At 40.1% G+C, this 25,188-nt stretch overlaps 1 protein-coding gene across 1 annotated transcript; it reads right to left on the reverse strand.

Moving 5' to 3' along the window:
* Positions 1–790: 790 nt before the first annotated feature.
* RRAGD (Ras related GTP binding D) lies at positions 791–24,707 on the reverse strand. The gene is made up of 7 exons (XM_065401795.1): positions 24,575–24,707; positions 10,832–11,127; positions 10,136–10,335; positions 9,230–9,344; positions 6,831–6,973; positions 3,322–3,470; positions 791–942 (listed from the first exon to the last, which is right to left on the reverse strand). The coding sequence occupies exons 1-7, from the start codon at positions 24,705–24,707 to the stop codon at positions 791–793; spliced, it is 1,188 nt and encodes a 395-aa protein (XP_065257867.1).
* Positions 24,708–25,188: the final 481 nt, after the last annotated feature.

Genomic DNA, 25,188 nt, shown 5'->3' on the forward strand with positions numbered 1-25,188 from the left:
GTTACATACCCTGTTCCTGAAATGTTATAAAAACACCAATGCAACATAAAGCAGTATTACAAAATAATAGCTGTATAGAAAGTTATTTTAGAGATATATGTTGAGGTAAATTATAATAAAAAGCCCAACTGAGAGGGCATTACCAGTGTTATGGAGAAGTTTGGGTAGAGTTTAGCCAAAGGCCTGTTTTACAAAACCTAATTTTTACCTACCAGTTGGTAAGGCTCTTATTGCTATCATACTTCAAAATAAGAATTCTTCAACTTACAAATTGAAAAAAAATATATGAAGTTAGATTTGTATGAATGTTATGTATTCTGTCATAAATTTTAAAAAAGTAATTGTATCAAGTTTTCTTGATTGTTTAGTAAACAATTTGTTTGTAGCATGTATATAAACTACACTATATATTTTACCTGACACCATGCATGAAAATCAGCATAAAAAACTAAGTTTATCAAAGTTTAACTCCACGAGAACACGAAAAAAGTGCAAATTATGTACCCAACATTTCTGTCACAGCTGATTTTTCTTAATATGGCCTGGAAAAAAGTTTACAGCATATATTAAGAGAATTCTTACAAGAACATATATTCACCTCAATGTTTATATACAATATTTTGCTCAAAGTGCTCACTGTATATGAAAAAATTGACTGGATAAAAATGTTTAAACGGTGCCTTTTTGAGGGGTTGGGAGGAAAATCCATGTAATATATCAGTCCCATTTCTCTTCCCCTTCAGTCAGTGCAACAAGAGCCTTGCTGTCAACAATGCCATTAGAACTTCAGCTACAGTGGTGCTCTAGGTGTGCCATTAGGGGTGGCTCTTTTATTTTTTTGCATCTGGCTCTGATGTTTTCTAGATCTCACTACTTTCATTCTCACTTCAAATACTTCATGTATGGCCTTGCGAAAACAATGGAAGTTGTAGTCTATTAGTCCTAGAAAAAGAGAGAGACAAAAAGGAAAAAAGAATTTTAAATTCTAAAATCTTTATACAATATTAAAATACAGTATCAAATTAACTTATTTTCCATATTTTATTTACTAATGACTCACTTAACTGGGTCAATCTTATGGACAATGATTTTTCATTTACTGCAAAAGCACATTTAATATTAAAACTTAATTATTTACAGTGTATTATCTCATGATTCTGTCCTAGATTTCCATGTTATTTAATATATTTATTAATGATCTGAAAAGCAGAAGCGGTGGAGAGAGAAGAAGGTAGCAAAATTTGCACATGACAGAGTTATTTAACTTGGCCCTGGTCTACACCTAAAAATTAGATCTACCTAGCCACATCACTCAGGGCTGGAAAATGTTTTGTGCCTTGTGCAATGTACTTAAGTTGATCTAACCCCCCACCGTAAATGCAGCTAGGTCAATGGAAGAATTCTTCCATCGACTTAGCTATCACCTCTCAGAGAGTGAATCAACTTGTACAACAGTGTACAAGTATAGGAAGCTTGTACACTGCATGACTATAGCTACAGTCCCATAGTTGTGTCAATGTAGCCTGGACATAGTCCTACCTGGTCTTGACTAAAGGTAAGAGGAACTTCAGGGAGACCTAAACAAGGTAGGTGAACAGGCAACACGATGGCAAATGAAATTCAATGTCTATAAATACCAAGTAATGCATATTGGAAGGAAAAAATGTAAAACTACTCATACACCGAACAGGGTTCTAAATTAACTGTATCAGCTCACAGGTGGGCCCTGGGCATCACTGCAGACAGCTTAGTGAAGACTTCTGATCGGTGTACAAATATGTTAAAAAAAAGTGAACAAGACATTAGGTTGCATAAAGAATGGGATGGTTAATCTTATAATGCTTTTTATATTAATCAATGTTGCAGTATCATCTGGAATACTGTGTGCAGTATTGGTCATCCAATCTCAAAAAGGGTATTGCTGAACTAGAGGGAGGTTCAGAGAAGAGTGGGAAAAAAATGATAAAGAGCCTGGAAAGACTCTTATGAAGAGAGATTGAAAATAACGGGGTTGTTAGAAAGGAGATGAATAAGAGGTGACATGATAAAAGTATATAAAATAATGAATGATCTAGCACCAAGGCCGTTAAGCATTGTTTGTTCAGTACATGCTTTGTTTTCTAAAGTGTAGTCTTTTCAATAAGTACCCCAAAATTACACTCCTTGCACACTATAATGCAGCATAGTTACAGAAAAATTCACTATAATAAAAGGATATAATGGAGAAGGTCTTAACACAGTAGTACTAGCACAGCAAAATTTGGGTTAAGCCTGGCAGACTTGCTTTGGAGTTCTTTACAATTTCATGACTATTAGTGTTAGCACAACTTATAATATTAAAAATATAAGAGCTAATTCCAGCTTCAGTGCTAAGGAAATATCCCAGTTTGACAACACCAAATATACTAGAGCTATATATTCACACCAACACCAATCAATCATTCTATATTGATAAGATACCCACTATGACTGGAATTCCGTAAAATGAGACAAACAAGTCCTCTAATCAATTCACTGAACAGGGATAGCACCAGTATTGCTGACCTGCTTACGTACATTCATCTTGAGAGGGAGGAGGTGCATTCTAGGGCTAAGACAATAGTTCATTCTCCACAGCTCAGTCTATGAGACTGTCAAGTATGGTTATTAGAACCAACAATACTGGTGGGTTGGGAGACACACAGACACCTCTCCATTAGGAATCTGACCAAGACCAACAGCTCAATGCACACTGGCCAATGAACAGCTGGACAGTGAACTACAGTTGTTAATACTCACCTTGGCAAGAGTCAGAGTGGTTACTCACAAGCTTCGTACCTGATATACAAAACCTGAAAACTGCCTGGTTTCCAAACATGCAGTTTAAAAAAAAAAATCTCAAAGAGGCAAAAACAAAACAAATCTTTTCTTATTGAAAAGTAAGGACTCAAACGATTTTCTCTTGGGTTCTGTGGATAGTATATTACAATTACATATTCTTATATCAATAAGTGCAATGCAAAGTTAGCGAAGATGTGCTGAAACATTATTTTTGTATTAGTATAAATGGAAGTCTTATTGCTTTTGACATTTAATTGTATAGCTTTCTTTCATACAGGAAAGTTGTTAATATATTTATCATTTCATCTTATATGAGTGGCAACACAAACACCTCATAATTTTAAGCACAATGATATGAAAGCCATATCAAAATATGCTTTTATTTTATATTTGTGATACCACTAGAAGTCATAACATCATCTAGGGACAACCCCACAGTTACTCATTAGCTTGTGGAATATGAAGTAAAAAAATCGATTACTACAAAAAAATTAAAAATACCTTTTCTCTCAAAGCTTTCTTCTCTTACAAAGCAAACAAGAGCAAGGAATTTTGTCACCTCCTTTAGATAAAGGACAGTTGTATTGTTCAGTTTTATGATTGCTGTTGATTCTTTGTCATAAGGTGTTCCCGCGCCATCTTCTTTGAGCCTAAGTGGCAAAATTTAAAAAAAACCATGTAGTAAGTCACTGGACAAATTTGAATTATCTGTCTATATAGAACCTTCCATCTAAATATTTCAAAATGTGCTTATGAAAAAGTCAGCTTCATAGCTTCTCTCTGTGAGATAGGTATTATCCTTATTTTACACAATATGAAAATTGAGACAGAGAGGGAGATTAAAGGATTTGTTTAAAGTCACATAGGAAGTCTGTGAGAGCTGGGAACAGAACCCAGATATCCTGACTGTCACATACCTGAAGTAAACCACACTTTCCTGTCTGTTATAGACCAATCTACCACAAACTTGTTTGCATTTTTATTAATATACAACACTCTGACCTTAGTTCAAATAAAGACTGTGAAACAATTACTCTGTTCTGGCCTGACAATTCTGAGTATAGAAACTTGATTTGGGCAGTGTCAGCTGACTGATAGTTCAGGTCAATGCATTAAATTCCCCCCAACGCTCCCACTTATGCAACAGTATACCAAGAGGAGAGACTTCTTCCTGAGTCAAGCTGATAATCAGCAAATACCTGTGATAAACCTTGTAATTTGATCCCAGTAGTGTAAATGCACATAGCAATTTTATTACTCTAAATGGGTAATGCGCCCCAGTTTCATGAACTATTTGCATCAATATCTTGGGGCAGCAAGTTCAAGATTCCACATTCTGTTGATATGCATTTCCTTTGATTCCTTTTACATTTGTCTTCAATTTATTATATGTCGTCTTGGTCTTGTATTTGGGGAAAGGTCAAATGTGCATCAGAGCAGCTTCTCTGCAGTTTAATGTCTCGATCATTTACTCTTCTCTCTCTCTGCAAGCTAAAATAATCCTAATCAATTAAAAAAAATCTGTATACTCAAGTCTTACCTTATGTCTCTAAACTACACTATATCTCAATAAAATGACAAATATAGATTTTTAACTGGTCAGAAATGCTAAACAGTTATTTAAAGAGCACATGGGACAGTCACAGTTTTTGCACACGTATATAAGGTGCCATGTCCACTAATGGTGCACAACAAGTAATAAATTAGATCTGTTTATTTTTGATGTACACAGCAGTAGCTTTTTCCTTAAAATATAATGTCACAGAAACTGATCCTTAATTATTATATGTATCTGCAAGGCACAAGCTTTTGTAAGATTAGTGAAGCATCTGAATTCATGCAATCTGTAATAAAATATAAACTTTAAGAACATTCTACATTTTTTCTCCCTTTTTAAAAATCTAATGTGTACTTTACCTCAGCCAAAACTATGCTTTGTACATTTAACAGAGCTGTAAAACTTTGAGAGCCAGGCAAATGATTCAAATGCTACCTGTAAGATAGGGTCTTTTTTAGAAAGAGCTTTGCCCACTTGTTATCATTAAAGACCCTATTGTAGTGTTTGCAGGTACCAAAGACCACCACACAGTCTCTATTCAGTATTTTATGGATTAACCTTTAGAGGGCTGTGTTCCAGGATGCACTATTTCTACCTCACTATGATCCTGACTTCAGTGGGAACACTGGATGTTCCACACATCTCAGGATCAAGCTGTAACAGGTACCTTAGAAGATTTAGAGTTACAGCAGTGAAGTGTATGATTGCTAATGAAAGGAGATGGGGAAATGAAAGTCAAGATAGCTGGGAACAAGAGTATGGGGAGGAAGGAGGCAAGGAGTAGCATATGCTCAAGTACCATTTGGTGGCAAACTAAACAAAAATAGTAATGGGAGCTGCACTTTAAAACAAAATGGCAAACATTTGTGTGTGAAATTCAACACTGAGATTCACAAAAGAATGTCATTTTAAAAGGATGGTCCCCTCCCCATTTCTATTTTAATGGCTATTATTAGGGCCCTATCAAATTCATGGCTGTGAAAAACGCATCACAGACCATGAAATCTTGTCTCCCCTGTGAAATCTGCCAGGGAAGGGCAGAGTTGGGGGCGCCCCAGCCAGGGCTCCTACCATGTGCCAGGCTCCAGCTGCTAGTCCTGGCGGGGCTGGGGAGGGACAGGACTTCCTTTTCTCCTGCAGAGGCCACTCCCGGGGCTGGTCAGATGCACCGCTGGGAACCTTCCCTGGCTGCAGGAAGCTCTGTGCCCCCGCCCCGTTTCCTGCCCCCATTGCTCCCCAACCGCAGAGGGAGGGGTCACTGTACAGGGAGCAGGAGCAGAGCTTCTTGCAGCCAGGCAGCTTCTTGGAAGAGGGTCTGACCCAGCACCAGGAGCGGCCCCTGAAAGAGAAGAGGAAGACCCGTCCCTTCCCAGCCCAGCCGGGACTAGCAGCTGGAGCCTGGCGCATGGTAGGAGCTCCCGGCTGGGGTGCCCCCAGCCAACTGCGCTAGAACCAAGGGAGCCAGGGGGCCATGCCCCCCCCCACTTTAACCTGGGTATAGTTGGGGGGGCAGGGGGGGCATTGCCCCCCCAAATTGCAAGCCACGGGCAGGCCTGGAGTGATGCCAGCAGGGGCTGCGCTTCACAGCGGGGCAGCTGCCAGTGCCGATCTGTGTCTGCCGATCCGTGTCTGCCCTAGGCTTGCAGTTTAGGGGGGCAACACCACCCCCACCCCCAAACTACGCCCATGTTAAAAATGGGGGGCATGGCCCCCAGCCTTCCTGGTACTGGTGGTCACCCACTTCTACAAAGGTTCCGGAACCTTGTCCCCAGCACTGCCCCTCCCCAGCACTCGACGGTTAAAGGGCCCTTGGGTTGGCGGGGGGCGGGGGGGAAAGACCCACAGCACCCTCTGACTATGGGGCCAAAGGCGGTCACCCATCCATAAGGCCAGCCCTTTCTCCTCCCCAAAAAGTGATGACCCCACACACACCAAGCAACTCTCATGTCTGTGCTGCCCGCTGCTCTCCGGCTGCCCAGATCTGAAGGCAGCACCTCCGTCAGCAGCAGCGGAAAAGTAAGGGTGGCAACACCACAACCTCCCTACAATAGCCTTGAGACCTCCCCCAACCCTTTTTTGGGTCAGGACTCCATGGTTATAACACCATGACATTTCAGATGTAAATATCTGTAACCATGAAATTGATGATTTTTAAAATCCTATGACTATGAAAACCCTATGACCATTGACCAAAATGGACCGTGAATTAGTTAAGGCCATAGCTATTATCATAGCATATTTAAAGTCTCCATGGGATTACATGTATCTGGGATACTTTAGGTGATTTCCCATTCACTTCGACATACAGTACTGTGTTACCTGTAAATTTGCAATGTTTCAAAGTCGTTCCAATCTGTAGGACATTCAAGTTTTTAGTCACCGTATAATATATTCTAGCCTAATAAGGTGGCTAAAGAAGATTAACAAGCATGATTAACAACAATCTACTTACCCATAGATACAAGAAATATCGATAACAACATCTATCATATCACAGCAGAGCTCATAAGTTTGCATATCCACTGGAGTACTGTCCGTTGCAATATAAATTTTACTGACTACATCAAACAGAAATGCTTTCTCAATCCCAGAATTCTATAAACAAAGAAAAATATTCTTTAATATTTAATATTCTTTAATATTTAAAATATTCTTTAAAGGTATATGTATAAGTCCATTTATGCTGCCTCATATGGGTCTGAACTGGTGCTACAGCAATTCCATAATTCCAGAAGCCTTGAAAACCTCTGATGAACAGTTTTTGTAGTTGAGACAAACTCAATTAAATTTCACTCAGTACTGTTTTCTTTCAAAAGAACTATTTAACAAATATTTATAGATTAAAGTGACCTTCCTGCCACCTTTCTCCTATTTCCAGGAATTAAGGGATTTCAGCCCAGGGTATGGTTCAGCACAATAGCCCATAACATTTTGGGCAGCTTAATTTTAAAGGACCTCTAATTCATCCATCAACACAAAGGGAACTAATCCTGGGAACTCCCATCAGTAATAATAGGTGTCATGGGCTTGAATTTCTTTTATTTCAATGGGAAAATATAGACTATAGATTGTTCTTAATAACACTTTCTAGTAATCAATTATTGAAATTTACAAACTATACACTCTGGATATCTTAGAATTCCTCAAAACCCAAGAACAAAAATATAATATAACATTTGATTGTCCTATCTGACCAAAATGGCATCTGCACGATTTAAAAAGAAAAAAAAATTCATTTTGACACAAAAATTCCTCATGTACTTCAGCAGATGGCAAAATTCATTTAAAAATTCAGGTTTTACAAAAACACAAGATTTTAATTTCAATGAAAATTATTATCTAATTCCCCTATTATTTTAGTCTCCTGCAGTGTTTGAAACTTAAATGTATAGTTTCATACATGAGTTGAATATGAAACTGAATAGGAAAGTTCTATAAACAAGAACGAAAATGACTAATCTAGTTTGTATTTCCAAGTGTGAGAAATACAGAATAAAGAAAAATCATATAGATAAATGTAAAATAGATTTTTACAATCTTCAGAGTTTTATAATCTAAGAGGGCATAATCAACATAGTTAAGAAAATCTGACTTTTAGAAAAATGCTTTTTCATATTTCAGTATACCTATAGTGGAGAAAGGAGAGGGTGGATGAGAGAATTCAGAAGGGAAGAAGAAATTGCTCAGATAAAATTAGTGACAGTAAAAAAAAAAAGGGTACACATACACAGAGAAAGAAGTCTGAAAATATGAAAAGAGAAGGATCAATATCATTATATATTGTTACTTAGGTAAGGTATAGAAACAAGTCAATACCCTAAAATATTCCAGTAATAATAATTGGAAGTGCATAGAATATCAGCATTATGTTACTTTTTAGGAAAGTGTGGGAAGAATGATTGAAATATCATTGGCTCAGTCTTGCCCTTGTTGAAAACACTGCCAATACTCTAACAGACTTCGATGGGATTGTGCCTAATGTACTGTTTTCCTTTTAAGAAAGTGAATCAAGTTTGTTTTACCTCAAAAAAAAATCAGCACTGAAGTTTCAGGGACATGCACCTGTGATTCTAGTTTGGGCCTGCTTCTAAATAAGGTTTCTTTTATTGTTTTCAGAGTACCCCACAACATTTCACAGACAAGAAAGGTGCTGTACAACATAGTTTCTAAATATATCCAAAAATGTAAACACACCTTAAAAGAAAACATATTAAACAAATATGAGAGAGTGATAATACATAAGTAGGAAAAAGAAATGGAAGGAAGAGGTAATATCCAATACTAAGATAAAACAAGTTCCAAGAGCTGGAAGTTGAAGCTACACAAATTCAGATGAGACATAAGACACAAATTTAACAGCGAGGGAAACTAACTGTTGGAACAACTTACCAAAGACCGTGGTGGATTCACCATCACTGGCAATTTTTAAATCAAGACTGGATGTTTTTCTAAAAAATATACACTGGTTCTAACAGGAATTAATCCAGGGAAGACCTCTGTCCTGTGTTATGCAGCAGGTGAGACTAGATGATCACAATGATCCCTTCTGGCCTTATAATTTATGAAAATGTCAAGTGCTATTTAAAAACAAACAAACATAAGCCATACCACACAGAACCTAGGTCACATTCAAACCAATGTCTAAACAGATGAGGGATGACTGGGCCCAAATCCTGCATGAGCTAGACACCCTAAATTCCTGCTGACTTCACTTGAAACTCAGTGTGCACAGCATCTCTCAAAAAGGCACTTAGCGGATTTTAGGATTCAATTGTTACAGAATAAATCACAAGTTTTCTTGTATTCAATCAGTTCTATGCAAAAATCTAGAAAGTACACAAAAGTACTTACTGAGATAAAGATGTTAAGGAGGTTTTCCAGTGTTGGGAGCTGTGGAATCAGTTTCTGTACCACTTTGCTAAAGGCTTCAAATATAGAATGATCATATATGCTTGTCAGATAAAAGCTGGAAAAAATGTCACCATATTTTCCTTTTAGCCATATAAAAGGAACATTCTGAATCTGTCATAATGAGCATGTAAAATATTTTGAAACACAAAGTACTTGAAGTTATGCATTTTCCCCTTGTGATCAGAAGTTGCATAATGTTTCTAAAACACAGTTCTTCAACAAACTGAAGTCAATAATTAAAACAATTACATATATTTTCAGGGCTATATTTAACATGATAGTACACAATATGAATACATGAAATCATAGATACTGCAAAGCTGTTCTATATATGGAATTTAATGATCTAGTTCCCACTTCAATATCCTCTGGAAAGCATTTTCTGTATACCAGGAGAGCAATACTACATAGCTTTTATGTATTGCTTTACATCTTGAAAATAGTAGGGATGAAATTAACAATGAAAAGGTGCCACCAAAGTGATTAGCTACTCTATGAATTAGCATGTTTGTGAAGCACTATATCATTATGATGGCATTTTTTATTTCACAACAAGTCCCAAGAACAGCATTAAAGTTTCTATTGTCCTGTAGCTCCCAGTTTGTTGAAGTGCATTATTTCCAATTTTCTAAACTAATCTGCTCTTTCTACAGACTGAATAATTTAGTCAAAGGCATTATGTTTTCCCTTAATAGTCATATCTAATAAATTCTTGTTGCCTGCTACTTCAGTAGATTAGAAAGTGATAAACTGTCTATCAGATAGGCTGCTCTGGTTTCTGGCTTTAGCATTAAACATGGCTTTTATTCTTTTCCAGCAGACTCTGTGCACAGTTGCTTCTCTCACCTGAGGTGAATTTTCTCCAATCCAGCATCTGCAAGGTCATCATTTGCCCTCTGGTGAATGTCTCTTTGGGTTTCAATCTTATGATCATCAGACAAACCATCCACTTTATGAATAAAGATTTCAAAGTTGATGTCTGGATTCACTTTATAAGCTCTGGTCACGGTGAGATGCAACCTAGCCAAGGCCTCCATATAATCATCCTAATAATGGAAAAATAAAACCCACAACCTTATGACAAACAGTTATGAGACAAAAGCGAAGTTTTATAAGATACTTGCAGACACTTCTACAGTTCAAAATTCCTTTGTTTTAAACTTCTGTGATCATAAAGGCCTATACCTGCACAAAAGCCCAATTGCCATCACTAGCAAGTCCATGCAAGGAACCAGAGACTTTAAAGCAGACTAGTTATTTCTGCATTTAAAATAAAAACTAAAACTAGGTTTTGAAACTTTATTTGCAAAAAAGAGGTTAAAAAATAACCAACTCTGTCAACTTAATTGTAATTGGTGGTTATCATCTTCAAAAGCACTTAAGTCCCATTAAAAGTCAATATGACTTAGGCTCTAAGTGCCTTACGTGCTTTGGAAAATTTGACTGTCTCTGTGTTTGCATTCCATTTGCCTATAGCTGGAGGAGAAAAATGACTAAGACAAACAGGTGGCCTGAATACCACCCTTATAATATTCTCTTTACCTGAGAATCTATGACAAATATCAGTGCTCCAGTGCCTCTGAAAATCATCTCATAGTCAAACGTAGGGTCAAAGAAGTCAATTTGCCCAGGAAAGTCCCATATCTGAAAGTTAACAAAGGAGCTGTTGGAAACATCTTCTCTGCAGATCTTGTTAGTGCTCTCCAAGAAAAGGGTTTCATTTGGAGACATTTTGTGAAAGACAACTTTCTGAATGGAAGACTTCCCACTTCTTCTCAGTCCCATAAGTAGGATTCTTGGCTTAACTTCAGTACTGAAGGGGTCACTGAAATCCAGAACTGAATAAACCACACAATAAGAAGAATGATACACTCCAGCAGGATAAATTACAACAGTTGTATTTATATTAAATACTATATTATATGCACTTTACATTTACTTACATTTTGCAGTGTTAATTACACTACTTTATCTTATGTGCATTTACATCTGCATCTAGACTACAACTGCCAAATCTCAGAAAGTGGAAAGAAAGATATTTAAAATAAAATTTCTTCCCTCTCCTAAACTACTGTTTGAGAACCTACTACTTCTCATCTGAAAAAAAGATGAAGAGTGCTCAGGGCAAGATACCTGGGTATAGCGCTATTAGGTGGCATCAAACACACATGTTCACCCAAAAAACAAACTCTTCATGCCTCCCACAACCTAAAAACATCTAGGTCTAATCTCCATTATAATCAGATATATATTTTTTCAGCTGTGTTTTTGTGGAGTAATAGAAATAACCAGCATCCAGTTAGGGAATGTACACTCTTTAAGGACCATCACTCCTTGCTGTCACTTCACTATTTATCTTACTGCTCACTGATGCCCGCCATGTAGCCAGGATGCTCAGCAGCCCTAGAATGAGAATTTGGTATGTTACTATTGTACTACACTGTAATTGGCATCAGAACAGAGTTAATAGACCAGACCTATCAGTGCTGACAATTTTGGACCTCATATTGCAAATCATCATGTGCAGAACTCCCACTGAACAAATCACAGTTCTGTGTGCTGTGCATTTGCAGGACCGAAGCTTCAATGAACATTTTAAAATGATGTACAGTAGGGCATGAGGGGGAATCAGATGTGTGTTGCAAGTCCCCAGCAGGGACTTATTTTTCCAAGGTGTAAATTGATAACATGCTTTGCAGTGACTGGGATGACAAAAAGAGGGTTTTAAAATGAACCCCTTAATTGATATAATGGTAGAAGCATAATCGCTTTTCATTTCTCCCCAGCTTGAAGCCTTACAGCCATAGCAAGATCACCCTTTTTATACAGTAAGTCTGCAACCCAGCAACCTTTCAGACTCTCACTCTACCTGCATCAGCTGCTTTGGAATGCAGGACCTTAAGAATAGATGCTCCTTTTGGCCTTGACGCTGCAACCCCGCAATTCCGTTCAAATTACTTTTGCTAAGATACTCTACCTGGCTCGTCACTCTAACTACGTTACTCCCCTCTTTGAGTCCCTCCATTGGCTCTCCCTCCTCCACTGCTACAAATACTGTACAAACTTTTCCTTGATTTTTTATGGCCTTTCTTAATTTAGATCTACCTAATTAACTGTTCTATTATGAGGTAAACCCCTGCCTTTGCTCTGCCAAGGATGCCAGCCTTCATCACCTGCTTATCTGCTTCCTTCACACTTTCTCTTATGCTTACCTATACACAAGGGAAAGATTCCTTTTCAAAATCCACATGGCTACCCCCTTATTCTCCTTCAGAGCTTTCCTAAAAAGGCACCTCTACGGCAATGCCTACAAGTCACTGCTGACTGAAAATGGTTTAGTAGGTAGCAGGTTGCTATTACTGCTGATTAGCTGTGTGAACAGTTCATAGGTGTAATAAGCCAATACATGATGAAACATGCTTCTGTTATTGTTATCTCATCCACCCACCCTGATTGCTTATTTTACACACCTGTTATACCATGTCTTTAGATAATAAACTCTTTTGGGGCACGTGCCTCTTTTCGCTCAGACTTAATACACACTATGATCTATCACCTCAGGTATATGTGCATGAGGTGGAGATCAGAGAGCCTCTCACAAACTGTAAAAGAATCAGAGATAATAAAATTATCAGGTAGTTTTTGGTGTGGAGGAGTTATTGTCCATAGCTCTAGCCTAAAAGTCTTCATTCTTATAACACCGGCCACTGCAGCTCAAACTAAAAAAACAAACCAAGATAGTTTTCTATTGTACTCTCATTTTATGACTCAGTCCTTCCATCCCAATTGTGATGCACAGTAACTATCAAAGAAATGTTAGAAGCATCTTTCTTTTTGGACTAATGCTTTGTTTTAAACAATTCGCTTCTTTCTTATTTGGTTTTATTTAAAAAAAATGACAATTTGCTTCTTTCTTATTTGGTTTTATTTAAAAAAAAAAACGGACAGTATTCTCTCATATGCAACCCAGCTTTGAAAACTTGCATATGATGTATGTATCTGTGCATATGTGCGGGCATGTTATCTGTTAATAGCCATAGCATTCAAAAACAACACCAGAGACAGATTGTCACAGTACTGATGTAGGTAGAAAAAAGATGATCCCATTAATAATGCAAAGAGAAAGGGATTACCAGGCTGCAGTTTAGCCTCCATTTATGTCATTTTGATTCAAGAGGGATAATTTTGTGAATCTTGACACAGGGTATGTCTACACTACAGGATTAATCCAAATTTATATAATTCGAATTTAGGAAACCGATTTTATAAATTCGAATGTATTCGGCCACACTAGGCACCATTAATTCGGTGGTGTGCGTCCAAGCTACCGTAGTAGCATCGATTTCCAGAGCGTTGCATTGTGGGTAGCCAATAACATCTAATTGCCAATAACATCGAATTGCGGCCACACTAACCTTAATTCGGATTAACAATACCGATTTGACGCTACTCCTCTCGTCGAGGAGGAGTACAGAAATCGAATTAAAGGGCTCTTTAATTCGAATTAAATGGCTTCGTTGTGTGGACGGGTCAAGCGTTAATTCGAATTAAAGCAGCTAAATCCGAATTAAAGTCGTAGTGTAGACCAGGCCACAGACTCAGAAAGCACTTGCCTAGTGATCTTCCTTGCATTTCTATGCAAAAGATAACAATTAAGAACAGCATCAACAATGTGATTCTAGTATCAGAGGGGTAGCCGTGTTAGTCTGGATCTGTAAAAAGCAACAAAGAGTCCTGTGGCACCTTATAGACTAACAGATGTATTGGAGCATAAGCTTTCATGGGTGAAGTGGGTATTCACCCACGAAAGCTTATGCTCCAATATGTCTGTTAGTTTATAAGGTGCCACAGGACTCTTTGTTGTTTTTTAATGTGATTCTAATATCACTGTCCTTTTATTGTCTAATTGAACTTGAAATACTTTTAAAATGTTTTTTAAAATAATCTAATTTCTCTTTATCCAATAGCAAGGATTATTGTTGGTTATCCAGACAGTTACTGGCTTTATCCAGTTTGTGGGAGAGAGGAGGGGGGGGAGATTATATTTAATATTAGGGTAGTACTTTTTGTTGCTGACTCAGTCTGCTAGAGTTACATATCATCCTGTGCAGGATTGTAAGCCTCTAAAGAAAATACATGCCATAGGTGCTTCAGGAGGTGAAGGTGGCAACTTAGCAGGCAGCAGTCTTCCTTCTAGGTCAGTACTGAACCAAAGCCTCTGCACAGCGGTGAGGCTCATTGGGCTATTGGAAGTTCCATATCCAACAGAAGAGATGTTACTGTGTGCTATTGGACAGCTTGTATTAAACTCCAGAGGGGTTGCTTTTCATCAGAGGTGAAATTTAGAGGAATAAACTATTCCAGCATAAGCACCTGTGTACCGGTCTAAGTATCCACACAAAGGGACATAACAAATTAACCTTTTCAGTAAATTATACAGGTAACCAAAATAGTTAAATTGATAAAAAGCTTTAGATGAGGCTTACGAGTTTTTAAAATGTTTTGAAACCTTAGGCTGAAAGGTGGTACTGGATATAATTACAAAGTACTTTCATGCACTTCTGCAACATTTCGTCTGTACCATAAAGCACATACAGGAAAGAGACACATGAGCACAGCATACATGAACGATCAAGATAGCAGCAGACAGTGGTCTGCCTCAGAGAACAAATGTTGCAGCAGACTAACAATGCTGGCAACAACTAAACACCTTAACCAGGAACTCTCACACCCACCATGAAAGACATGTTAGTTCACTGTTGGCGTAGTGTACTGATACAGTAACTCCTCACTTAAAGTCGTCCTGGTTAACGTTGTTTCATTGTTACGTTGCTGATCAATTAGAGAACATGCTCATTTAAAGTTGTGCAATGCTCCCTTATAACGTTGTTTGTCAGCCGCCTGCTTTGTCCACTGCTTGCAGAAAGAGCAGCCCGTTGGAGCTAGCTGGTGGGGACTTGGAACCAGGTTGGACCGGCAGCCCCCCATTAGCTCCCCGCTCCCCTAAGTTCCCTGTGGCGCAGCCGCCCAGCAGGCTATCAATTGCCGGCAGTTCAGCTGTCTCTCCCCCCACTGCCATGTGCTGCTCCTGCCCTCTGCCTTGGAGCTGCTCCTGGGAGCCTCCTGCTTGCTGTCCCCTCCCCCCTGCTTCTGCCCCCCCCCCCCCCCCCCCGCTTATCCCATCTCCATAGAGCAAGGGCGGGACACGACAGGGCTCAGGACGGAGGGAGCTTGCTAGCAGCAGCTGCTGTCTCAACTTGCTGATCTACTTTAAAAGGCAATGTATTTAGAGTGGGATCAGCGTACTTAAAGGGGCAATGCGCATCTCTCTCTCTCTCACACACAGCGTGTGTGTCTCTGTCTGCCATGCTGTCTCCCGTCCCTCCATTTGTGCTGCCTTGTAGAGTGTGAGGCTACATTAACAACAATGTGTTAACCCTTGAGGGCTCAGTCGAGTGCTTGTTCATCATTTAGCAGTAAGGCATTCCCTGGGAAATATCCCACCCCCTGACTTCACCATCTCAACCAAGCTTCACAATCATCATTGCTGTGTACAGTATTAAATTGTTTGTTTAAAACTTATACTGTGTATATATAAAATGCGACTTTAAGCGAAACGATGTTAAGCAAATCCAATTTCCCCATAAGAATTAATGTAAATGGGGGGGTTAGGGTCCAGGGAATTTTTTTTTCACCAGACAAAAGACTATATTATATATTGTATATATTATATATTGTATATGTTATGTATTGTTTGTTTAAAACGTATACTGTGTGTATATATATACACAGTATAAGTTTTAAACAAACAATATAAATATATACACACAGTATACGTTTTAAACAAATAATATTAACATCATTTCGCTTAAAGTCGCATTTTTCAGGAACATAACTACAACATTAAGCGAGGAGTTACTGTATATTATAGCAACAAAGAGAGATTTTCTTCACGTATTGTGTGTGTAACAATCACTCATCTTCCTTCACTCCTGTGGAAACATCTTTTGTATCAAAAACCAAAAAAACATAATTTTTAGACAAATGATCAACCTTCATGAAAAGGTACCAAAATTCAAAATGAATGAATTCAGGAATGGCAAATGAAGGATTTGATCCTGCAAGTTCTTGACTGCTGATGAGGACCATATATCTGCCTTCAGCAGAAACAAAGTTATTGGGGAAGAGAGACCCGCAAGATATCTGACAATGAAAGGAGGTTTATGAGATCTTTTTTCAGAAAAGATGTCCTGGACTGTATGAACCTGAGATCCAGTCTAACTCACAGTACTGATTCCCCAATAAACATTTTACAACTAATGACACTGTCATAATTTATAATTGACTTAATTTAGGGAAGCACTCTAAGTGAATCTGGTAAGGAAAATTATCTCAATGACTGGCATACTTGAACGTCATCTTCTTATCACCATGCATTTAGTATGTAATCAGAGATGGGACTGAATCCAAAACTCTGGATCCAGAGTCAAACTCTGAGGATCTGAAATTCAAACTCAGTTCCAATTTCTAAAGAAAAAGTAATGAGCTGAACTAACTCCCCCAAACTCAACCATCTCCCAGCTTTGGAAGGTTTGAAATCCAGAAAGAAATGTTGTAGCTCAGGCCCATTTCTATAAAGTACTGTATGAGATAGTTATGTATGATATGATAAAAGATTCTAGGGTAGTCATCTAATGTACCCTTATCGCTACACAAGTGTATGTATTCAAAGTGAAATACTATTAAAGTTAAATAAGTATAGGCACCTCTTGATGACTAATGTTATATAAATTGATGTTTTGTTTGCAAGATGGAAAAATTCATGCCAGTACAGGGAGACTTACACAAGAACCTAAGAGGGGTTGAAGTAGTATAGATTCTCTGCACTGGGGTGAATTTCACCTATAAAGTGTAAGCAATGTGTTGTCATCAAGCCTATATGTTCTTCCATAAATTGGGTATGTTAGTTGAAGTACACATGCTTGGGGTGTGCACATCAGGAATGTAAAAAAATGTAGTACATACCTGTTATGTGTCTTGTGTTAATTACTCAAGTGTTATTCCAGGGGAACTAATATCTTGTCTGTATTGGTACAGAGCATCACATTGGCACCACCTACTGGCTCAAGAGCAGCTAGACTAGGCAGCCACTGATTGTGACATAGTGTTATCAGAATGACTGAGGTTAAGTGCAGATGATGCTGTAACTCCTGGATCCCATGATTTTTAGATAATTTTAAAAGGCCTGTACTCATACCACCTTGTACTATGATCCCATTAGATACCACAAGTTAAACAGTGTCAGGCTGGATAATACATGGATGAAAGCCCTCCAAGTAAAACATAGTTGCTGCAGAAAGTGGTGTTGGCAATTCAGAGTGGAGGGAGAAGGGAGGGACCCCATTCTTCTTCATAAATAACAAACCACTGCCCTAGCATGGTGTTGTGATAATTCCATTGCTGGAGATATGGTCTTGTGGACAAAACAAACCAAAGTTCTGGGACTTCATAGTTTGTTTTTTCCTAGAAAAGAAAAAGAAAAAAAGGTGTTTGAAAGATTCCCAGTGCTCCAAAATGTACAGTACAGTCGCATCAATGTGTATGTACATGTGTTTATATAGGGTATGCCTACTCTGCAATTAGATATCTGCAGCTGGCTCACATGACTCAGGCTCACAAGGGTTGGGACTAAGGGGCTGTTTAATTGTGGTGAAGACATTCAGGCTTGGGCTGCAGCCCAAGCTCTGAGACCCTCCCACATCGCAGTGGCCCAGAGCCCAGGCTCCAGTTCAAGCCTGAACATCTACACTGCAATTAAACAGCCCCTTTGCCTGAGCCCACAAGCCACCTGACACAGGCCAGTGCGGTTTTTTAATTACAGTGTAGCTATACCTATATAGGGCAATTTGCTAACTGTCTTGGCCAACTCAAGATCATAAATGAAAACCTGTTTGATGATTTATTTAATAAAAAACACTTTGAATGAAAGACTGTCTTTTGCGTTCCTTCTAGTCTGTGCTTTTTTTGCATGTTTCAAAGAATAAAAAAAAAATTATATTGTCCAAAACCAATTATTCTAAATGACTTGAATTTTTAAATGAATTGTCATATTAGGTAAACTTTGCCAAACTGCTACACTTTTTCTGGAATCCTAATTTAAAGACTGCTTAATGTTAAAACTATACTTAAAAACAATTGATGTGAATTCTATTGCTTTAGGACTGCAGTTTATCTTTCTTATTTTTCAAGTTTCAGAGATGGAGACAGATAAATTATATTTTCAGATCTATGACTAGATGGCAGAATTGCTAGAGCATTTTCCTTTGAGAAGATTAGAGATTTCCTTATATGTAGAGGAACGGGACGATACATTGTCCGCCCACATTCTTTTATTGCACACATGACAAGGCCCTCCCCAGCTTGCCACAGAAATGCCTGTAGATACATCACTACAACTTTCCAGACTAGGTTCTGAATTGTAGTTATGATATGACAAACACTAATCTACACATTTCACTTACTCTGGCAGTGGGGAAAAAAATCTATTCTTCCCTTTACAGAATAAAATTAGTATAATTATTGATATTTCTTACTTAAAAGGCTAACATTTATAAAAGTGAGGTTTACACATAGTACAAATCCTAAAGATGTCAACAGTTTCCACTGGAGGGCAGCATGATCCTTTATCTTAATTTTTATCTGCAACCATGAAAAACCAGACTGCAGAAGTCATGCTAGTTAAACTATGTGCCCTTCGGAAGTATTCACAAATCAAGTTTTGTGCAAAACAACCTATCCAGAAGCACTTTCCTACACAATGGAGATGCCTTTAGGCCATGACAGACTTCAGATATCAACAGCAGTTTTGCGCATATTTATACAGTGCCACTGGCATACACACTGCATTATAAAGAAAAAGCAAGACAAAAGCCTTACTCAGAGAGTTTGTAATCATTGAGCGCAATATGTAGTCTTTACTATGTTCTACTAGTGAGGGTAGTACATAGCATATACCATATTAGCTTCCTCACATTACTGGAGATGCTAACTGATAAGTTTCTTTCAAATAGTCCTCTTTAAGTCCCTATCCTGTGTCCCACCCCAATAGTGGGAGACAATTACAATATATCCCTTACCTATTTCACAGTAGCCGGCGTTGCAAGATATTTATGTTCCAGATGCGCTAAAGATTCATATGTCCCTTCATGCTTCAACCATCATTCCAGAGGACATGCGTCCATGCTGATGATGGGTTCTGCTTGATAACGACCCAGAGTAGTGCAGGCCAGTGCATGTTCATTTTCATCATCTGAGTCAGATGCCACCAGCAGAAGGTTGATTTTCTTTTTTGGTGGTTCGGGTTCTGTAGTTTCCGCATCGGAATGTTGCTCTTTTAAGACTTCTGAAAGCATGTTCCACACCTCGTCCCTCTCAGATTTTGGAAGGCACTTCAGATTCTTAAATCTTGGGTCGAGTGCTGTAGCTATCTTTAGAAATCTCACATTGGTACCTTCTTTACGTTTTGTCAAATCTGCAGTGAAAATGTTCTTAAAATGAACAACATGTGCTGGGTCATCATCCGAGACTGCTATAACATGAAATATATGGCAGAATGCGGGTAAATCACAGAGCAGGAGACATACAATTCTCCCCCAAGGAGTTCAGTCACAAATTTGATTAACGCATTATTTTTTTAACAAGTGTCATCAGCATGGAAGCATGTCCCCTGGAATGGTGGCCAAAGCATGAAGGGGCATATGAATGTTTGGCATATCTGGCACGTAAATACCTTGCAATGCTGGCTACAAAAGTGCCATGTGAACATCTGTTCTCACTTTCAAGTGACATTGTAAATAAGAAGCGGGCAGCATTAACTCCCGTAAATGTAAACAAACTTGTTTCTCTTAGTGATTGGCTGAACAAGAAGTACGACTGAGTGGACTTGTAGGCTCTAAAGTTTTACATTGTTTTGTTTTTGAGTGCAGTTATGTAACAAAAAAATCTACATTTGTAAGTTGAGCTTTCACGATAAAGAGATCGCAATACAGTACTTGTATGAGGTAAACCGAAAAATACTATTTCTTTTGTTTATCATTTTTACAGTGTAAATATTTGTAATAAAAATAATATAAAGTGAGCACTGTACACTTTGTATTCTGTGTTGTAACTGAAATCAAAGTATTCAAAAATATAGAAAAACATCCAAAATATTTAATAAATTTCAATTGGTATTCTTTTGTTTAACAGTGTGATTAAAACTGCGATTAATTGTGATTAATTTTTTTAATCATGGTTAATTTTTTTTGAGTTAATCACGTGAATTAACTGTGATTAATCGACAACCCTAGTTCATACATACTAGAAGTGAGGGTGGGGGAGGGATGATGTTCTTGTGGCTAAAGAACAGACTGAGAATCAAAAGATCTGGGTTCTGTTCTGCCACAGACCCACCAGATCTGGCATTCTGCTCCTGTATGACTTTGGGCCAGTCATGTAGGTGCTTTGTAGTACAGTTTCCCAACTGCAAGTGAGAAGATTTTTTATTACATACAGTTCAAGTGGGTTGTGAGGCTTTACAAAATTAAGTGCTTTGAGGTCTTTGAATGGAAGAACAAAGAATGATTATATGTGGAAAACTGGAAGATTGCTGTGTTTTATGCACTAACATTTTCCAGTGTTCAGCCAAAAGGCAAGTAACTACTAGTCTTGGGAGGTGATCCACAGTATGTTCAGAAACTCCCTGTGCATGTACAATCATAACCCCTATGTGGATATGGTGGGGTACAGGGACAAAGCAAACTAATAACTTTTGGAAAAAGTTATCTGCCATATATTGATCTTCCTCCACTCCTCTTTCATGGGAAGGAGGGATCCATGACTCTGATCTTTGCAGAGTTTGCTCCCTGAGTCCTGGAGAATGGTAAGGGTAAGCCAAGTAAGCCAAGGGGAAGAGAAAGACATCTTTCCCTCCAGCCCAATGGAAGTTAAGTAAAGGAGATAACACAGCTCCAGGCTCCCTCTATAGAGAGTCTGCCCTCTGCAGGCCTCAGAAGCAACAGGCAGGCCAGATCCACTGGATTTCCAAGAGAGCTCTTGGTGGCCAGAGCCTGCATGGAGGCATAGAGTCTCTATGAACTGCCCTGCCCACTTGTGGATTACAGAGAGCCATCCGGTTTAGAAGAGGGTCTCATGGTTCATTCAAGGGAAAAAGGGTACCCTGAAGGAACAACAGAGGATAAATTCCATAAGGGGATCCTCATGGAGATTTCCTCCCTCAGTGCTTTTGCCTCCTTCAGATGTTTCTGGGACACAGCTGTTTTCATCAGTTAAATATAATATTACTATGCTACTACGAAAAAATGTTTTCTAGAGTTGGGTTTTTTTAACTGCTGCAGTGACAGCAAGGGTCTACTGAGAAATAATCACCATTCTCTTCTCAGTAAGTTCCCTTGGATTACTTGTCTACAGCAAGTCTTAAACTCTACCCAAATTTAGTTATTTAAAAATAAACATGCTGTTGATTAGAAAACAAAAAAATTATAACTAATTTATATCAATCTTTGCAGACAGCTTTCCTAACAAAAGTGTTCATATATGACACATTGGGGAAAAGATGTGGATAGACAAATTACTCCAGAGGAATGGGGTTTGATTTGTCAAAGAGGACCAGCAACCTCCATCTGTAGCACAACAAAAGAAAATGTCCTTAAGATATTGTTTCAATGGTACCTTAACCAGTCAGGTTAAAAATAGAGAGAGACTGTATGGAAATAAATGTTGAGAAACCGTGGTGAAAGATGAGATTGTATGCAGGACATGTCCAGTCATTAGAGAGTATTGGGATGCAATCTGTAGCCACATATCACAAACTATTGGATATTTATTATCAAATGATCCTTTGGTAATCATCCTGGGACTTCCTAGTGAAATGGTCACACAAAGGAAATAAAGAATTAATCTCTCATCTGCTAGTAGCTGCTAGGCTATTGGTAGCATCTCATTGTAAAAAGAAAAATAGTCCAACTATGGAGGAATGCTTCAAAAATATGGAAGGCTCTGGTTATGGAAAAATTAACACACAAATTATGTACCCAGCAAAATAGACAGAGGACAGATAGATACTTAGCTATTTGGTTGCATTTTATTCAATATTCAGACATAGTACAATCACCTGAAAAACACCAGTACACCTGTCCAATTTTTTTGAATATTGATATATATTGATAGACATACCTGGTCTGTTAAATGTGTATACAAAGATTTCACTCAATATAATAAAAATCACTAGAAATGACATAAGTGTTATAATGATGTTCATTCTGTAATATGGTAATACCCTGTTAAACAGAAAGATTGGATGAATATAGTCCTGTATAATATCTCTTTAAACAAAAGCTAACTGTTGTAATAAATTGTTTTGTTTCTGATATTTACATGGCAAGGATTTGTAAACTTCTTAAAACTTCCTAAATAAATAAGTAGTTTCAAAAAATAAACACACTAACACAGAAAATCCCTTACTCAGATGTTTTAAGTGGTTTTAAAAGCAACAATACCTATTACACCATATCAGTCTGTATATCAATGAATATTTGGCTTTGTATTATGTACTTAAAAAGCAACCCCCGGAAATATTCAATATTCTCCAAGCTCCTTTGTAAAATGTAACAGTGTTTCAAGGGGAAAACAGTGCACATTCTAAGTGAAAGCAACAGGTGTTGGCCTGGCCTACCTCTTTTGTAATGTATTTCCCAACAAGCATTTGTTTTGTAACATCACTGTTGCCTCTACATGCACTGATGGATAAAGCAAATGGCAATGCAGGCACCCACAGCAACATATATATGCATACGGTCACACATACATTTAAGCAGAGCTTGGAAGTCTGGGGACTGACATTCACAGCTGCAGAGCAGCCCTGGATACAGAGCTCTTTGCTTGCTGCTGCCTTTTATAGCCTGACATCTGTCCTCCCGCCTCTTGGCACTTTAAAGAAACATCACCAGGCCATGTCCATTATATTATACATGGAAAACTTTCACAGCAGAAGACATGGTAAGTACTATATGGAGATGTTTTTCTGTTTGAATGTCTCCTATTCCCATTCCCCAACATATAACCAGTGCTGCTCTCCTCCCCCCATCAGAACACTGAGTCCCCATGTCCTTCCATCCATTCCTGTTCATACTTCCTAATACATCCCTATTCCTCATACATTCCCTTCACCATACAACTACCTTGTTCTCCCTTCCTGCCTCCTACCCCATAACACAGCCAACTTTGACATGCTCAAACTTGCTTACTCTCCCTCCCCCGACAATACAGGATCACTGCTCTACCTCCCTACTCAGTATCCCTTACCCTCCCTAAACAGACCCTAACCCCATCCTATACCCCCATCACCAAATCCTGTCCCATCCCATACCCACACAGCCAACACCTTCGTTTATCTCATTCTCAGGGCCAGCCCCTCCCCCTATTCCCAAAGAGCCAGCCTCTTCTCCCACTCCACCCCCCACTCAGCCCCTGCCTTGCCCCTTCCCCCACACCCAGAGCCAGGCTCCCATCTCCACATTGCCTTCCCCTCCCCACAGAGCCAGTCCAATCCCAGCCCCAGCCCCCTCTCCAGTCAGTCCATGCCTTTATCCTATCCCCCCATCCAGAGCCATCTCCTCCCCATCCCCAGAAAACCAGCCCTTGCCCTGCCCCATTCCCTGCTCCCCCACACCCAGACCCAGTCCCCCATTGCCATAGTACCTTCCCCTGCGCCCTCCCGAGAGAGCCAGTCACCCCCAGCCCCTGCCCCCCACAGACAGCCCATCTTGCCCCATCCCCCCACCCCCACAGTGCCAGCCCCTTCCCACCCCCACACAACCAGCCCCTGCTTTGCCCCATCCCCCACACCCACAGTGCCAGCCCCTTCCCACCCCACACAGCCAGCTCCTGCCTTGCCTCATCCCCCATACCCACCGTGCCAGCCTCTTCCCACCCCACACAACCAGCCCCTGCCCTACCCCATCCCTCCACACCCACAGTGCCAGCCTCCTTCCCACCCCACACAACCAGCCCCTGCCCTACCCCATCCCCCACACCCACAGTGCCAGCCCCTTCCCACCCCACACAGTTAGCCCCTGCCTTGCCCCATCCCCCCACACCCACAGTGCCAGGCCCTTCCCATCCCACACAATCAGTTCCTGCCCCCACACCCAGCACCGGGTCGGCTCCCGGCCCCGCAGGCATGGGGCGGTGGCGGCGCTGCCCTCCCCGGCACGGCGGGGCACTCACACGCTTCGTCGGCGCCGGTCTCCGGGTCTCCATCCGAGAAGGACTCGGCCCCATCCCCGTAATCCGCGAGCCCAACAAGCTCATCTTCCTCCTCCTCCTCCTCCTCCTGGGGCATCCTCGGCACCTGGCTCATCGCGACTGTCGCGGGAGGTTCCGATTCGGTCCCTTCCCCGCGGGTCCTGGGCCGGGCGGTGCTTGGACCGGAGCAGCCAGCCAGAGCCCGCGTCCTCCCAGAGGAGCGAGCGAGAGAGACTGCGTGACCCGAGTCACCTGACACAGCCGGGCGGTCACTCACTCACACAGGCACCGCCGCCACGCTCTGCACACGCAGGGCAGGGCCGTGCACCCTGCCCCGGCACACGGCTCCGCCTGGGCGGCTGTGCGCACCGCCAGCCCCCGGCACTGGCACAGGGGCACTGCCACACTGTTCGCGCCGAGCCAGCCCAGTCACGCACCCCGTCACTCACAGACAGGCACTGCCACACCGAGCTGTGCCCCAGGCACTCACACCCACAGCCTCCCCCCTGTCACTCACAGACAGGCACTGCCACACGGAGCTGTGCCCCAGGCAGTCACACCCACACAGCCTCCCCCTGTCACTCACAGACAGGCAC

Source organism: Emys orbicularis, chromosome 3 (assembly GCF_028017835.1).
Source record: "Emys orbicularis isolate rEmyOrb1 chromosome 3, rEmyOrb1.hap1, whole genome shotgun sequence".
In the NCBI taxonomy this organism is placed as follows: Eukaryota; Metazoa; Chordata; order Testudines; family Emydidae; genus Emys; species Emys orbicularis.

Coding starts and splice junctions, on each gene's coding strand:
- RRAGD (XM_065401795.1), bottom strand. CDS start 24,707: ATGAGCCAGGTGCCGAGGATGCCCCAGGAGGAGGAGGAGGAGGAGGAA. Junction 6,974..9,229: donor TCCTTAACATCTTTATCTCA/GTAAGTACTTTT, acceptor CTTTGTTTATAG/AATTCTGGGATTGAGAAAGC. Junction 943..3,321: donor AGAAAGCTTTGAGAGAAAAG/GTATTTTTAATT, acceptor CTCTTTTTCTAG/GACTAATAGACTACAACTTC.